Here is a 15,834-nt window from a genome sequence, read left to right on the forward strand (position 1 = left end):
CCTATTTTTTTTTTTTTAATATTATTTGGTTTCTAATTCTCCCTGAAAAAAAAAAAAAAACCTAAAAAAACAGTGGGAGAGTAATATTGCCCTTTCAGCTTGTGTGCCAGTCTTGACTCCTGGGTGTGCCACCTCTCTCCCTCTCATTCAGTGGGCCATAGAAAGCCTATTTATTTTTTTTTTTAAATATTATTGGGTTTCTAAAGTCTCCCTGAAAAAACAAAAAATACATAAAAAAACAGTGGGAGAGTAATATTGCCCTTTCAGCTTGTGTGCCAGTCTTGACTCCTGGGTGTGCCACCTCTCTCCCTTTCATTCAGTGGGCCATAGAAAGCCTATTTATTTTTTCCGTGATTTGTGTTCTAAATTCTACCTCAACACAAAAACACTACATCAATCAGTGGGAGAAAAATATTGGCCTCAGTAAGGGCTTGTGTGCCACTGCTGTGTGTGCTATCTCTCATTCAGTGGGCTATAGCAAGCCTATTTTTTTTTTTTTTTTTTTTTTTTTTTAATATTATTTGGTTTCTAAAGTCTCCCTGAAAAAAAAAAAAAACCTAAAAAAACAGTGGGAGAGTAATATTGCCCTTTCAGCTTGTGTGCCAGTCTTGACTCCTGGGTGTGCCACCTCTCTCCCTCTCATTCAGTGGGCCATAGAAAGCCTATTTATTTTTTTTTTTAAATATTATTGGGTTTCTAAAGTCTCCCTGAAAAAAACAAAAAATACATAAAAAAACAGTGGGAGAGTAATATTGCCCTTTCAGCTTGTGTGCCAGTCTTGACTCCTGGGTGTGCCACCTCTCTCCCTCTCATTCAGTGGGCCATAGAAAGCCTATTTATTTTTTTTTTTAAATATTATTGGGTTTCTAAAGTCTCCCTGAAAAAAACAAAAAATACATAAAAAAACAGTGGGAGAGTAATATTGCCCTTTCAGCTTGTGTGCCAGTCTTGACTCCTGGGTGTGCCACCTCTCTCCCTTTCATTCAGTGGGCCATAGAAAGCCTATTTTTTTTTTTTTAATATTATTTGGTTTCTAATTCTCCCTGAAAAAAAAAAAAAAACCTAAAAAAACAGTGGGAGAGTAATATTGCCCTTTCAGCTTGTGTGCCAGTCTTGACTCCTGGGTGTGCCACCTCTCTCCCTCTCATTCAGTGGGCCATAGAAAGCCTATTTATTTTTTTTTTAAAATATTATTGGGTTTCTAAAGTCTCCCTGAAAAAACAAAAAATACATAAAAAAACAGTGGGAGAGTAATATTGCCCTTTCAGCTTGTGTGCCAGTCTTGACTCCTGGGTGTGCCACCTCTCTCCCTTTCATTCAGTGGGCCATAGAAAGCCTATTTTTTTTTTTTTTAATATTATTTGGTTTCTAATTCTCCCTGAAAAAAAAAAAAAAACCTAAAAAAACAGTGGGAGAGTAATATTGCCCTTTCAGCTTGTGTGCCAGTCTTGACTCCTGGGTGTGCCACCTCTCTCCCTTTCATTCAGTGGGCCATAGAAAGCCTTTTTTTTTTTTGGTTTTTTTAATATTATTTGGTTTCTAAAGTCTCCCTGAAAAAAACAAAAAAAACATAAAAAACAGTGGGAGAGTAATATTGCCCTTTCAGCTTGTGCGCCAGTCTTGACTCCTGGTTGTGCCACCTCTCTCTCTCTAATTGTGGGCCATAGAAAGCCTTTTTTTTTTTTTTTTTTAATATTATTTGGTTTCTAAAGTCTCCCTGAGAAAAAAAAATAAATAAATTAGGTGGGAGATTAATATTGACATTAGTGCTTGAGTGACAGTCCTGCGTGTGTGTCATCTCTGTGATTTTGTGCCACAGAAAACAGAGTGTGTAACATTGTGCCTGATTTTCCTTGTGGTCTCACCAACCTGTTAAGGGATATTGAAATCATACTGAAGTTATAGCTCACCGTGTAAGTTGTTTGATAGCAACAAATAAAGTTACTTTGGTTAAGATTTTAAAACAATGAGGAAGTCTGGTGCAAGAGGTCGTCGTGGGCGTTCATTGTCAGCTGGTAATGATGGTAGTGGTAGTGGAGCATCAGGTGGTCGTGGGGATAAAAATATTCCACCTAAGTCTGGAGCTGTGGAGCCAGTTTCGTCGTCAGGCTACACAAGGCCTCGAACGCTCTCTTTTCTGGGAGTAGGAAAACCGCTTTTAAAGGCGGAGCAGCAACAGCAAGTTTTGGCTTACATTGCAGACTCAGCCTCTAGCTCTTTTGCCTCCTCTTCCGAAACTGGTAAATGTAAAAGCAGCGCGTCGCTTGTGGATGTTCACGGTCAGGGACAAGTCGCTTCCTTGTCCTCCTCAGCAAAAACTACAACAAGAGAGAAGGATGCAGCAGGCGACACAACGGGTCACTCCATGGAGCTCTTTACACATACCGTCCCTGGCTTAGAAAGTGAAACATTTAACAGGCCATGCCCATTACAAGTATATTCTGACATGGAGTGCACTGATGCACAGCCACAGCCAGAGTACTATGCTGCTCCTTTGACTCAGACCACCACATTGCCCTCTCAGGGTACAGATCCACAATCAGACCCTGATGAGACTATGTTGCCCCGCCACGAACGCTATACCACCGACCGACACAGTGACACAGACGAAGTTGCACACGAGCTCGAAGAGGAGGTAATAGATGACCCAGTTATTGACCCCGATTGGCAGCCATTGGGGGAACAGGGTGCAGGCGGCAGTAGTTCAGAAGCGGAGGTGGAGGAGGGGCCGCAGCAGGCATCAACATCGCAACAGGTTCCATCTGCCGGGCCCGTATCTGGACCAAAACGCGTGTCAAAGCCAAAACCTGTTGGAGCACAGCGTTGCCATCCGGTTAAAGCTCAGTCTGCAATCCCTGAAAAGGGATCAGAGTCTAGGAAGAGTGCAGTCTGGCATTTTTTTAAACAACATCCAACTGATCAGCGCAAAGTCATCTGTCAAAAATGTTCAACTAGCTTAAGCAGAGGTCAGAATCTGAAAAGTCTAAATACTAGTTGCATGCATAGACACTTAACCACCATGCATTCTCAAGCCTGGACTAACTACCAAACGTCCCTCAAGGTTGTAGCACCCTCGGCCAATGAAGCTAGTCAGCAACGCAACATCCCTTCCGTCACTGTAAGGCCACCATTTTCCGCACCACCGGCAGTATCTGTGCAGGTTTCTTTGCCAGCCAAAAGCAGTCAGGGTCAGGGAATCACCAGTTTTGTAGGAGGAAATATTGCATGTAGGGCACCGGCGGAAACAATACCGTCTCCAACCGTCTCTCAGTCTGCCATGTCCACCGGCACACCCGAAAGTTCCACGATCTACAGCTCTCCAGTCCAGCTCACCCTACATGAGACTCTGGTTAGAAAAAGGAAGTACTTATCCTCGCATCCGCGTACACAGGGTTTTAACGCCCACATAGCTAGACTAATCTCGTTAGAGATGATGCCCTACCGGTTAGTTGAAAGCGAAGCTTTCAAAGCCCTGATGGAGTACGCTGAACCACGATACGAGCTACCCAGTCGACACTTTTTTTCCAGAAAAGCCATCCCAGCCCTGCACCAGCATGTTAAACAGCGCATCGTCCATGCACTCAGGCAATCTGTGAGTACAAAGGTGCACCTGACTACAGATGCATGGACCAGTAGGCATGGCCAGGGACGTTATGTGTCCATCACGGCACACTGGGTGAATGTGGTGGATGCAGGGTCCACAGGCGACATCAATTTAGGGACAGTTGTGCCTAGCCCACGGTCTAGGAAACAGTTGGCTGTAGGCGTTCGCACCCCCTCCTCCTCCTCCTCGTCCTCCTGCAGAAGCTACAGCTCTTCCACAGAACGCAGTCGGCCAACCACTCCATCGGCAGATGACACTGTTGCACACCAGTTGTCCCATTATGGGCCAGCTACTGCCAAGCGTCAGCAGGCTGTATTGGCTATGAAGTGTTTGGGCGACAACAGACACACCGCGGAAGTTCTGTCCGAGTTCTTGCAACAAGAAACGCAGTCGTGGCTGGGCACAGTAGATCTTGAGGCAGGCAAGGTAGTGAGTGATAACGGAAGGAATTTCATGGCTGCCATCTCCCTTTCCCAACTGAAACACATTCCTTGCCTGGCTCACACCTTAAACCTGGTGGTGCAGTGCTTATTGAAAACTTATCCTGGGTTCTCCGACCTGCTCCTCAAAGTGCGTGCACTTTGCTCACATATCCGACGTTCGCCTGTACACGCCAGCCGTATGCAGACCTATCAGCGGTCTTTGAACCTTCCCCAGCATCGCCTAATCATAGACGTTGCAACAAGGTGGAACTCAACACTGCACATGCTTCAGAGACTGTGCGAACAGAGGCGTGCTGTTATTTATTTGTGGGAGGATACACGGGCAGGCAGTAGGATGGCAGACATGGAGTTGTCAGGTGTGCAGTGGTCGAAGATACAAGACATGTGTCAAGTCCTTCAGTGTTTTGAGGAATGCACACGGCTGGTTAGTGCAGACAACGCCGTAATAAGCATGAGCATCCCCCTAATGCGTCTGCTGATGCAAAGTTTGACGCACATAAAGGAGCAGGCGTCTGCACCAGAGGAAGAGGGAAGCCTTGATGACAGTCAGCCATTGTCTGGTCAGGGCAGTGTACAGGACGAGGTAGCGGGCGAAGAGGAGGTGGAGGACGAGGAGGATGATGGGGATGAGTATATTTTTAATGCGGAAACTTTCACGGGGGCACAGGAAATTGGTTGCGTGTCACGGCCGGGTTCTGGTTTTTTGAGGGACACAAGTGACGTAGATTTGCCTGCAACTGCCCCTCAACCAATCACAACCGGAGATTTGACAAGTGGAACTTTGGCCCACATGGCGGATTATGCCTTACGTATCCTACAAAGGGACACACGCATTACGAAAATGATGAACGATGACGATTACTGGTTGGCCTGCCTCCTTGATCCACGCTATAAAGGCAAATTGCAAAATGTTATGCCACATGAGAACTTGGAACTAATATTAGCAACCAAACAATCAACTCTTGTTGACCGTTTGCTTCAGGCATTCCCAGCACACAGCGCACGTGATCGTTCTCACACGAGCTCCAGGGGGCAGCAGACTAGGAGTGTTAGGGGTGCACACATCAGAAGTGGCGTTGGACAGAGGGGTTTTCTGACCAGGTTGTGGAGTGATTTTGCTATGACCGCAGACAGGACAGGTACTGCTGCATCAATTGAAAGTGACAGGAGACAACATTTGTCCAGTATGGTTACTAACTATTTTTCATCCCTTATCGATGTTCTCCCTCAACCGTCATTCCCATTTGATTACTGGGCCTCCAAATTAGACACCTGGCCAGAATTGGCAGAATATGCATTGCAGGAGCTTGCTTGCCCGGCAGCAAGTGTCCTATCAGAAAGAGTATTCAGTGCTGCAGGGTCAATATTAACCGAAAAAAGGACTCGTCTGGCTACCCAAAATGTTGACGATCTAACATTCATTAAAATGAACCACAACTGGATTTCAAAATCTTTTGCCCCACCTTGCCCGGCCGACACCTAGCTTTCCTATGAAAAGCTCTTGCCTGTGAATTACTTTTCTAATGTCTAATTTGCTGCTGCAGATTGTACAGCATACGACATGTTTACACCTCCCTAAATGGCCAAACTCCCCACACGGGGCCGTGGTATCGCGACTTGGCGCAAGCACCCGTGAGACTGCTGTTTGTCTGAAGAGGTGGGTGTGCTCGCTTTTGGTTGACGGCATTGCTACTGGGTCCCTCATAGTACAATGTAGTGTCTCTGGCGGTGGTGGTGCGCACCCAACGTCAGACACACCGTTGTAACATGAGTGGCCCTGGGGCGGTCCCGCCGGCCTCAAGAGAGTTCCCCCCTACCCCAGCTCAAACTGGGCTGTACTACGTGCAAAATTATGTCGCACAGCTCCACCAATCTTTAGTCTATTCGCTGACATCATTCAATGTCTGGCACTGACAATACAAATTTGTAGACATCTATGATGCAACTTAAAGTAGTCTGTGTCTGTGTCCTATATTGGCACCATTAAATAGTTACTGCCAAATTACTATGTCAGAAACACAGCAGATGAGCCCACCCCTGTACCTAAGTATGCCATCTTTTTTTTTGTTTTGGTTGTTTTGCGAGACATTAACATCTATTTATATTTTGGGAGTACTGGGACAGACACTCCTTGCACTACTCCTCCACTCAGCACCAAGCTGCCTGCCCGTGTATCCATGTAACCGCTGTAAAACTGCCATGAGCCTATTGTTTGTTATTTTAGGCCTTTGATAGCCTGTCTGCGGTCCCTACTCCTCCACTGACCACCAAGCTGCCTGCCCGTGTATCCATGTAACCGCTGTAAAACTGCCATGAGCCTATTGTTTGTTATTTTAGGCCTTTGAAGCCTTTCTGCGCTCCCTCCTTCCACTAGTCCTCCACTGACCAGACCACTGCTGCCCGTGTACCCCTGGAACCAATTTTAAAGTGCCTACAGCCAGCCCATTTTATTGTGTTAGGCCTTCGAAGCCTGTCTGCGGTCCATACTTCCACTAGTCCTCCACTGACCAGACCACTGCTGCCCGTGTACCCCTGGAACCAATTTTAAAGTGCCTACAGCCAGCCCATTTTATTGTGTTAGGCCTTCGAAGCCTGTCTGCGGTCCCTCCTTCCACTAGGCCTCCACTGACCAGACCACTGCTGCCCGTGTACCCCTGGAACCAATTTTAAAGTGCCTACAGCCAGCCCATTTTATTGTGTTAGGCCTTCGAAGCCTGTCTGCGGTCCCTCCTTCCACTAGGCCTCCACTGACCAGACCACTGCTGCCCGTGTACCCCTGGAACCAATTTTAAAGTGCCTACAGCCAGCCCATTTTATTGTGTTAGGCCTTCGAAGCCTGTCTGCGGTCCCTCCTTCCACTAGGCCTCCACTGACCAGACCACTGCTGCCCGTGTACCCCTGGAACCAATTTTAAAGTGCCTACAGCCAGCCCATTTTATTGTGTTAGGCCTTCGAAGCCTGTCTGCGGTCCATACTTCCACTAGTCCTCCACTGACCAGACCACTGCTGCCCGTGTACCCCTGGAACCAATTTTAAAGTGCCTACAGCCAGCCCATTTTATTGTGTTAGGCCTTCGAAGCCTGTCTGCGGTCCATACTTCCACTAGGCCTCCACTGACCAGACCACTGCTGCCCGTGTACCCCTGGAACCAATTTTAAAGTGCCTACAGCCAGCCCATTTTATTGTGTTAGGCCTTCGAAGCCTGTCTGCGGTCCATACTTTAAATACTCCTCCACTCACCACCAAGCTGCCTGCCCGTGTATCCATGTAACCGCTGTAAAACTGCCATGAGCCTATTGTTTGTTATGTTAGGCCTTTGATAGCCTGTCTGCGGTCCTTACTTTAAATACTCCTCCACTCACCACCTAGCTGCCTGTGTATCCATGTAACCGATGTAAAACTGCCATGACTGCCTACTGTTTGTTATTTTAGGCCTTTGATAGCCTGTCTGCGGCCCCTACTTGCAATACTCCTCCACTGACCACAATGCTGCCTGGAGTGCCTGCCTGTGTATCCATGTAACCGATGTAAAACTGCCATGACTGCCTACTGTTTGTTATTTTAGGCCTTTGATAGCCTGTCTGCGGCCCCTACTTGCAATACTCCTCCACTGAGCACAATGCTGCCTGGAGTGCCTGCCTGTGTATCCATGTAACCGATGTAAAACTGCCATGACTGCCTACTGTTTGTTATTTTAGGCCTTTGATAGCCTGTCTGCAGCCCCTACTTGCAATACTCCTCCACTGACCACACCAATGCTGCCCGTGTACCCCTGGAACCTATTTAAAAGTTCATAGAGCCTAGTTATATATTTTATTTACTATTAATAAGGCCATGATGGACTACGCTGTACCACGCTACAAGCTAACCAGTCGACACTTCTTTTGCGAGAAAAGCCATCCCAACCCTCCACCAGCATGTAGAAGACCGCATTGTCCATGCACTCTGGCAATCTGTGAGTACAAAGGTGCACCTGACAACAGACGCATGGACCTGTAGGCATGGCCACGGAAGATTACGTGTCCATTACGGCGCAATGGGTTAATGTGGTGGATGCATGGTCCACAGGGGACAGCCTACTAAGTCTGTCTGCAGTCCCTAATTCAAATTGTCCTCCACTGTCTAAATCGGAACTTCCACCTTCTGGCTTTCGGCCTATAGTATCAGAAATTAAACTGCATTTGGCCTTCAACTTTGGTTAGGGCCTACTAACGGCTTCTGCCCCTCCCTGGTGTTGTCCTCAACTAAATAAAGCTGAGCTTCAACCTTCCGGCTCTCATTAAGTGGTTTTAAAAAAAAAAAAAATGGTGGTTAGGGCCTACTAACGGCTTCTGCCCCTCCCTGGTGTTGCCCTCAACTAAATAAAGCTGAGCTTCAACCTTCTGCTCCAAATTACCATTTTAAAAAATGCAATAGGCTTTTCCGGCCTACTAAAGGTGTCTGCCCCTCCCTGGTGTTGTCCTCAACTGAACAAAGCTGAGCTTCCACATTCTGGCTTTCGCCCTATACTATCAGATATTAAACTGCATTTGGCCTACTAGTGTGGTTAGGCCCTTGAAACAGTGTCTGCTGCTCTTGGGTTTGCTACTCCACTGAACAAAGCAATGCCGCCTGTTTAGTCCTGTTACCAATTTTGAACTGCATGTAGCCTACTTTATTCTTTGGCCCTATATCTGTTTCCTCCTCATCCTGCCCATTGCCCAGCCACTGCTAAATGAGTCTGCTGGTACATTGACCTAGACCACTACATTCCCCTTGTACTCTACACAGCCAGAATCTGACCCTGCTGAAAGTAAGGTTCCCCTTCCCGCATGTTATACCACCTTACACAGGGACAAAGAGGAAGGTGCAGATGAAAGTGCAGGTTCCTTCATCAGGTGGGGGGGCATACTCGTTGGCGACGTCACTGGCACAGGGCCCCTCAGAGTACGCAAAAGTGTCGCTGCTGGTGGGAGGCGCCCCCGCCATGCAAACACACCGCCGTACTTTGAGGGGCCCTGTGCCAGTGGCAATGCGAACGAGTGGGCCCCCCCTGCTTGCTCAGGATCACAGCACTTGCAACTTTTAAATACTTACCTTTCCCTGCAACACCGCCGTGACGTAGTCCGCATTTCCTGGGCCCACGAAAAACTTGAGCCAGCCCTACTCCCCCCACAACTTTCCCCCAATTCCTTATGCCCAACTATTATTATACAGTTAATTAAGATTGGCAAGCTTCAGAAACAAGAATGGATGTTTTTGGCATTAAAATGGGCACTGTAGGTGTTTTCCTGGCCTCCACTCACTGCCGACTATGCTTCCCCATTGACTTGCATTGGGTTTCGTGTTTCGGTCGATCCCCGACTTTTAGCGATAATCGGCCGACTGCACTCGACTCGACTCTGGACAAAATCGGGTTTCCCAAAACCCTACTCGATCTTAAAAAAATGAAAGTCGCTCAACCCTAGTGAGTGCAGCTCTGGGGTATAATACAGGATGTAACTCCGGATCAGTAATGTAATGTATGTACACAGTGACTGCACCAGCAGAATAGTGAGTGCAGCTCTGGATCAGTAATTTTGTGGTCTGTGGCTTCTGATTTGTCCTGTAGAGGAGCAGCGGCTCCTGGGGGTGGCGCAGTGGCTGAACTCTGTGGACACGGGGGCCCCGCTGAGCCTGGAGCTGCAGCTGACGGTCGGAGCCCTGATTGTGGAGGAGATGAGGGCGGCTGTGGAGGAGGAGACGTCGTTCCAGTGCTCGGCTGGGATCTCTTACAATAAGGTGGGTCTGCTCTCGGCCGTGCCTCTGTTGCCGGTAGTGGTTTCTCATCCCGCTCTGTCGGATACATGGCTGAGGCCTCCTCTTTTCGTAGGTTCTGGCTAAGCTCGCCTGTGGACTAAATAAACCGAATCGCCAGACTATCTTGCCCCCCAGCGGCGTTCCCGGTCTGTTCAGTCGGCTCCCTGTCGGGAAAATGTGAGTTTTAAGCCGTGACAGGATGAAAGGAACAGTAACGAGAAACCCCTGCCAGAGAGGCGTGCAGTGGCTGATAACAGAGATTAGTAGCCTGCACCAGGCTACACACATGGCGGTGACTCTACCTATTGTACATTTATTACTTCTCTTCTCAGCCGCCATCTTGGAGGTAAACTCGGCTCTGCTGTGCAGGAGGTCCTGGGGGTGCAGTACATGGGGCAGCTGACGCCCTTCAGTGAATCTGCCCTGCAAAGCCACTTTGGAGATAAAACTGGGTAAGCTCCCACTAGTCCCTAGTAAATGGGTCCTGCTGGAAATGGTCGTGTTGAGGGGTCTGGATTGTGAGCCCCTTGTAGCTCATCCTGTCACCATTGTAGTGAGAGAGGGATGGTTCCAGGTTTTCGCCTGTTATTCGGGGGCTCAGTGGAGTCCCACCTGCCTCACCCGTGTCTTTCTCCCAGCTCGTGGCTTTATCTTCTGTGTCGCGGCATCGAGGATGAACCTGTGAAGCCCAGACAGCTCCCGAAATCCATCGGCTGCAGCAAGACCTTCCCAGGGAAGACGTCTCTGTGCACTCAGGAGCAGGTGTGGGGTCCTGTATGGAACAGGTTATGCTCGGGTGGTATGTCTGCTTGCCCCGGGGTAGGGTCACTGTCGTCTCTGCACTCAGGTGTGGGGGGCTGGGGTCCTGTATGGATCAGGTTCTGTTCGGGTGGTATGTCTGCTTGCCTCGGGGTGGGTTCACTGTCGTCTCTGCACTCAGGTGTGGGGGGCCGGGGTCCTGTATGGATCAGGTTATGCTCGGTGTGAAGGTCACCCTGGTCCCTCCCACGTCACCAATCCGTGACGTCACTACACAGGCACAGCTCTCCGGCGCCCCCTTTTTCTCTCAGGTCAGTAAGGGAACTGCACCTAGAGCAAATGACCACCGGTGAGACTGCCCTGTTACCCACGCTGGGTATTCTAAGATTCGCAATCAAAGTAAAAGGATCAGCCCAAAATTAATTTATAATTTAATTGCCTTAAGGGCGCACTAGGTAATTACAAGAAATATACAGTCAAAATATATCAAGAGTTACAGTCAGGGTACAAAATAACAATCGTAAGACAAGGCTTAGAGATATAAAGCTGGAGGTCAATTTACCAGGTTGACGGTCGCTTGTGGAAGCCAGGGGGCTCAGCGTTCCGCAGGTCCAAGACTTAGTTGCCGGGCAGCCCCCAGAAAGCGTGTGCTTGCTCCCCTCTGGCTGGCATACCCTCTCCCTTAGTCATCTTCCTCTGTTCAGTGTGTGTCACTCTCCAAGTGTCCTCAGCTCTTAAACCTTCCGTGTCCCCCCTGTAACTGGGTGGGCTAGCAATCTCCACCCCTCAGCTTCCCTGCAAGATTTATTCCAATATCTAATAAATGGGATAACTGCTTTCAGGGTGATCGGATCAATACACGGGCGGTACCAGCGCATGAGGTTTGTTCTGCCAGTCGTATAGGGATCAAACCTGGACCCATTCGGTCGCTGTGGGAGGCTGATCTCTATATCTCAGGTTCCAGAACTCCCACGGACCCGGGAGTTGCATTGTCAGATGCGCAATTTATTCAGGGCCATGAAGATATTTTTTATGAGCCTGTACCTCGGACGAGGCGTCTATAATTCATAATTTCATGGCGGAGACGGTCCGGCTGGGCAGATAATAGACTTAGGCTCCTGGAGCCACCTGACATGCATGCTATAATTGAGCCCCCAAGCACTTCCAAGCCCCCTGCTGGTGTGGCTTCCTCACTCAAGCTCTGAAGTGCCATCTGCCTGCTACACTGCGCTCAGCCCATTACCATACTAAAAGGAACTTTATTCAGCTAGAGGAAAAGGGTGGGGGCCAGGAGCACTCATCTCTGCAGATGTGTGACCAGGTGAATTGATGGAGACAAAATGGAGTCACGCCAATCTCTGTTAGTTTGCCCGTCCAAGATGGCGGCCGCTCCCTCATCACACCTCCCTGCTTTAGAGGGCGCTAGGGGGCATCACATTCCTGTGTTCCCCCATGCGCCCTTCTGCACCTTCTCCTTGCTGGGACAACCCATCAACATTACCATGGTCTCTGCCGCTTCTGTGGCGAATGGTGCAGTGATACTGCTGGAGAGCGAGGCTCCAGCGTAGCAACTTCCCATTCGTCCCAGAGACCGAGTGTAACCAGCTGAGGGGGTTGTGGTCTGTTTCCACGGTGAAGTGGCGTCTGTACAAGTATGGCTGCAGACCCCATACAATTGCCAGACATTCCTTCTCCATCGTGGAATAGGCCACTTCCCTCGGCAGGAGCTTCCGGCTCAGGTACAAAACGGGGTGTTCATGTCACGTAGTGTCGACCTGGCTGAGCTCAGCACCGAGGCCAAAGTCGCTGGTGTCGGTCTGTACTACTAACGGCCGCGTGAAGTCAGCTGTCTGTAGTACGGGAGAGCTAGAAAGGGCGGTTTTGAGCGCCTGGAAGGCTGTCTTGCAGGCGACTGCGACAGGCAGCTTCTTCTTGGGGAGGTCCGTCAGGGGCTTGTCCAGGGTGCTATAGTGTGGAACAAACCACCTATAGTGTGGAACAAACCACCTATAGTACCCAGCAGTCCCCAAGAAGGACATCACCTGCTTCTTGGTCCTGGGGGAGGGCCAGGAGGTGATGGCATCCACCTTCCCGGGCTCTGGCTTCAGAGCTCCCCCACCTACCCAGTGTCCCAGGTAGTGGACCTCACTCATACCCAGCTGGCACTTTTCCGGTTTAATGGTCAACCCTGCCCTCTGGATCCTCCCTAACACCTGCGCCAGGTGCTGTAGGTGATCCTCCCAGGTGGGACTGAAGATGGCAATGTCATCCAGGTATGCGGTCGCATACCCCTCCAGTCCCTTGAGCAGCGTGTTGACCATCCGCTGAAAAGTGGCAGGGGCATTCTTCATGCCGAAGGGCATCACCGTGGACTCATACAGTACAAATGGGGTGATAAAGGCAGAGCGTTCCCGTGCCTTAAGGGTCAGGGGAATCTGCCAATATCCCCTGCTCAGATCCATGATGGTCAGGTACTTGGCCCCGGCCAGCTTATCGAGCAGGTCATCGATGTGCAGCATTGGGTACGCATTGGTGACCGTCACAGCGTTGAGCCCCCGGTAGTCCACGCAGAACCGCGTAGTTCGGTCCTTTTTAGGGATGAGGACTACAGGCGAAGCCCACACGCTGTTGGACACTTGGATCACCCCCAGCTTCAGCATCTCGTCTATCTCTTGGCGCATGTGCTGCTGCACCTCGAGAGAGACCCGATATGCTGAACGCCGGATTGGGGGGTGATTGCCGGTGTCCACATCATGGACGGCTGCCTCAGTCCTTCCGGGCAGGCTGCTGAACAGCCCCGAAAGGGGTGTAGGGTGACCCCCAGCTGGGAACGTTGGTCCTCCGAGAGCTGGTGGCCAACCCCCACATCCTCGATGGATCCACCCGCCTTGGCTTGGGTGAGCAGATCCAGGAGGGTTTCTACCTCACCTTCCTCGGGGAGATTGCACACTGGGTGAGCACAAGCCTCCCGCTCATGATGTGCCTTCATCATGTTCACGTGGAATGCCTTCCTCCTTCCACGGGCGTGGTCCAGGGTGACCAGATAGGTGACGGCGTTGATCTGCTGGTGCACGAGGTATGGACCCTCCCAGGCCGCCTGAAGCTAGTTTTGTGGGACGGGGACCAGTACCCATACCTTTTGACCCACCTGGTAGGCCCTCTCACAAGCATTCTGGTCGTCCCACCGCTTCTGGTCAGCTTGGGCCTGGGCCATATTGTCATGCACCAGCCGTGTCAAGGCCGTCATTCTGTCCCAGAAGCGCACAACATACTCAATGGCCGACACTCCAGGGGTGGCCAAATCTCCTTCCCACGCTTCCTTCACCAGAGCAAGGGGCCCCCGTACACATCGCCCATACAGGAGCTCAAAGGGGGAGAACCCCGTTGAGGCCTGTGGAACCTCCCGGTAGGCAAATAGAAGGTGTGGGAGATACCGCTCCCAATCTCTCCCGTGGGAGTCGACCAACATCTTAAGCATCTGCTTTAAGGTGCCGTTGAACCGCTCACACAGGCCATTGGTCTGTGGGTGATACGGGCTGGCTACCAGATGTTGCACGTGTATCTGCTTACAGAGAGACTCCATCAGCTGGGACATGAACTGGGTCCCTCGGTCGGTGAGCATTTCCTGGGGAAACCACACTCTGGAGAAGATCTCCAGTAAGGCAGTGGCCACTTTGTCAGCCCGAATGGATAACAAAGCTACCGCCTCGGGGTACCGAGTGGCATAGTCCACAACCGTTAATATGAAGCATTTTCCAGAGCGGCTGGGGGTGGACAGGTCCAATGAGATCCACAGCCACCCTCGAGAAAGGCTCTTCAATGATGGGCAGTTACCAGTGGGGCTTTGGGGCGCCGCCCCGCCTTCCCCACCCTCTGACAGGTGTCACACGAACGGCAGTAGGCAATTACCTCGGTCCTCATTCCAGGCCAGTAGAAATGCTGCGCTAGCCTGGCCCTGGTTTTAGCGATCCCTAGGTGTCCGGCCATGGGAATCTCGTGCGCTATCCGCAACAACTCCGCCCTGAATGGATAGGGTACCACTAACTGTCGGTCCCTGGGCCACGCCTCTGGTGAACCCTGCTGGACTGTTACCTGGTACAGCCGTCCCTGGTCCCAGACCACCCGCTCGTGGTCTGACTCCCCGGGAGGCTATGCCGCCTGCTCCTTGAGAGCTTTCAGGCTAGCATCAGCTTCCAACGCTGCCTGAAATCCCTGACTCGATGTGGCGAGAATGGACGACACTGCCACATCCGCTGTCAGCTCCCCGGGATCTGTCTCCTGGCCGCTGTCTGACTCGGCAGCCACTTGGTCAGAGAGGGGGAAGCCTTCGGACCTCTGCAAGGCTCCTTGGGCTCCGGCGCTCCCACTCCTGGTGACAGCGGCCACGACCGCTGTGCCCAACGGTAGCGCCTGCTTCCCCCCCGACTCCTGACCAAGTCGCCGGGTCAGGCAGACTTCCCTGCACTCCTGACATCCCGGGTGTGGGGAACTCTTGCCCTGGGGTCTTACCTGGTGGCTCCTGTCCTGGAATGCCCCCTCCCCCCATGGCCTGTTCCTCTTCCTGCAGGGGCCCTAGATTCAGCAGGCTGGATTCACTTAGGGGCCCTACACTGCCCATAGCAGCCCCTTCCTCCTCCTCTGAGCTCTCCCCTACAGTCTCCTCACCTGTCCTCTCTGTGAGCCCTGTGTGTGTGGTGTCAGTGTATGGATTACCCTCAGGTTTCACTCCCTCCTCCGCTGTTGGAGGCACATTCAACACATCAACATTCACAGTAGAGTCATGACATTCTTGGGGAGCTGAACTTGGGGGTTCAGTGGCCACATACTGAGACACTAGCCGCCTCAAATCTGTCCCAAGCAATATATTGGCAGGAATATTTGACTTTACTCCCACCTCCCGCATTCCCCTCCCGGCGCCCCAGTCCAAAAACACCTTGGCGTCAGGCAGCGCCGGTTCCACGCCTCCAATTCTGGAGACGGATAGGGTTTTCCCCGGTGCCAAGTCTTGAGGGGACCCCACCTCAGGACGTACCAGGGTTCGTTCAGCGCCTGTGTCCCGCAGTCCCATGACCGCTGAGCAGCCGATAGTGACTGGTTGGTAATTGTCCAGGGACCTCCCACCACCCCCTCCCACACATAAAACAGTGGACGGTTCCGGGGACAGGGATGGGGCCTTAAGACGCTGGGGACATGCAGACTTGAAGTGTCCCAGCTGGTTGCAGTGATGACAACGTCTGGGTTCTGCGCCTG

At 51.0% G+C, this 15,834-nt stretch overlaps 1 protein-coding gene across 8 annotated transcripts in view; it reads left to right on the forward strand.

Annotated features, from left to right (window-relative positions):
- POLH (DNA polymerase eta) overlaps positions 1–15,834 on the forward strand; it is a 28,605-nt gene that overhangs the window by 7,280 nt on the left and 5,491 nt on the right. For all 8 annotated transcript variants that reach the window (XR_013220977.1, XR_013220978.1, XR_013220979.1 and 5 more), the window contains 4 exons: positions 9,638–9,807; positions 9,899–10,002; positions 10,158–10,277; positions 10,464–10,587. Coding sequence is in view for 5 of the 8 variants with exons in the window: in XM_077281921.1 (XP_077138036.1) it covers positions 9,638–9,807; positions 9,899–10,002; positions 10,158–10,277; positions 10,464–10,587 (518 nt within the window). In the remaining 3 variants the exon portion in view is untranslated. The remainder of the gene's footprint in view (positions 1–9,637; positions 9,808–9,898; positions 10,003–10,157; positions 10,278–10,463; positions 10,588–15,834) is intronic.

The sequence above is a fragment of the Ranitomeya variabilis genome, chromosome 2 (genome assembly GCF_051348905.1).
Source record: "Ranitomeya variabilis isolate aRanVar5 chromosome 2, aRanVar5.hap1, whole genome shotgun sequence".
NCBI lineage: Eukaryota > Metazoa > Chordata > Amphibia > Anura > Dendrobatidae > Ranitomeya > Ranitomeya variabilis.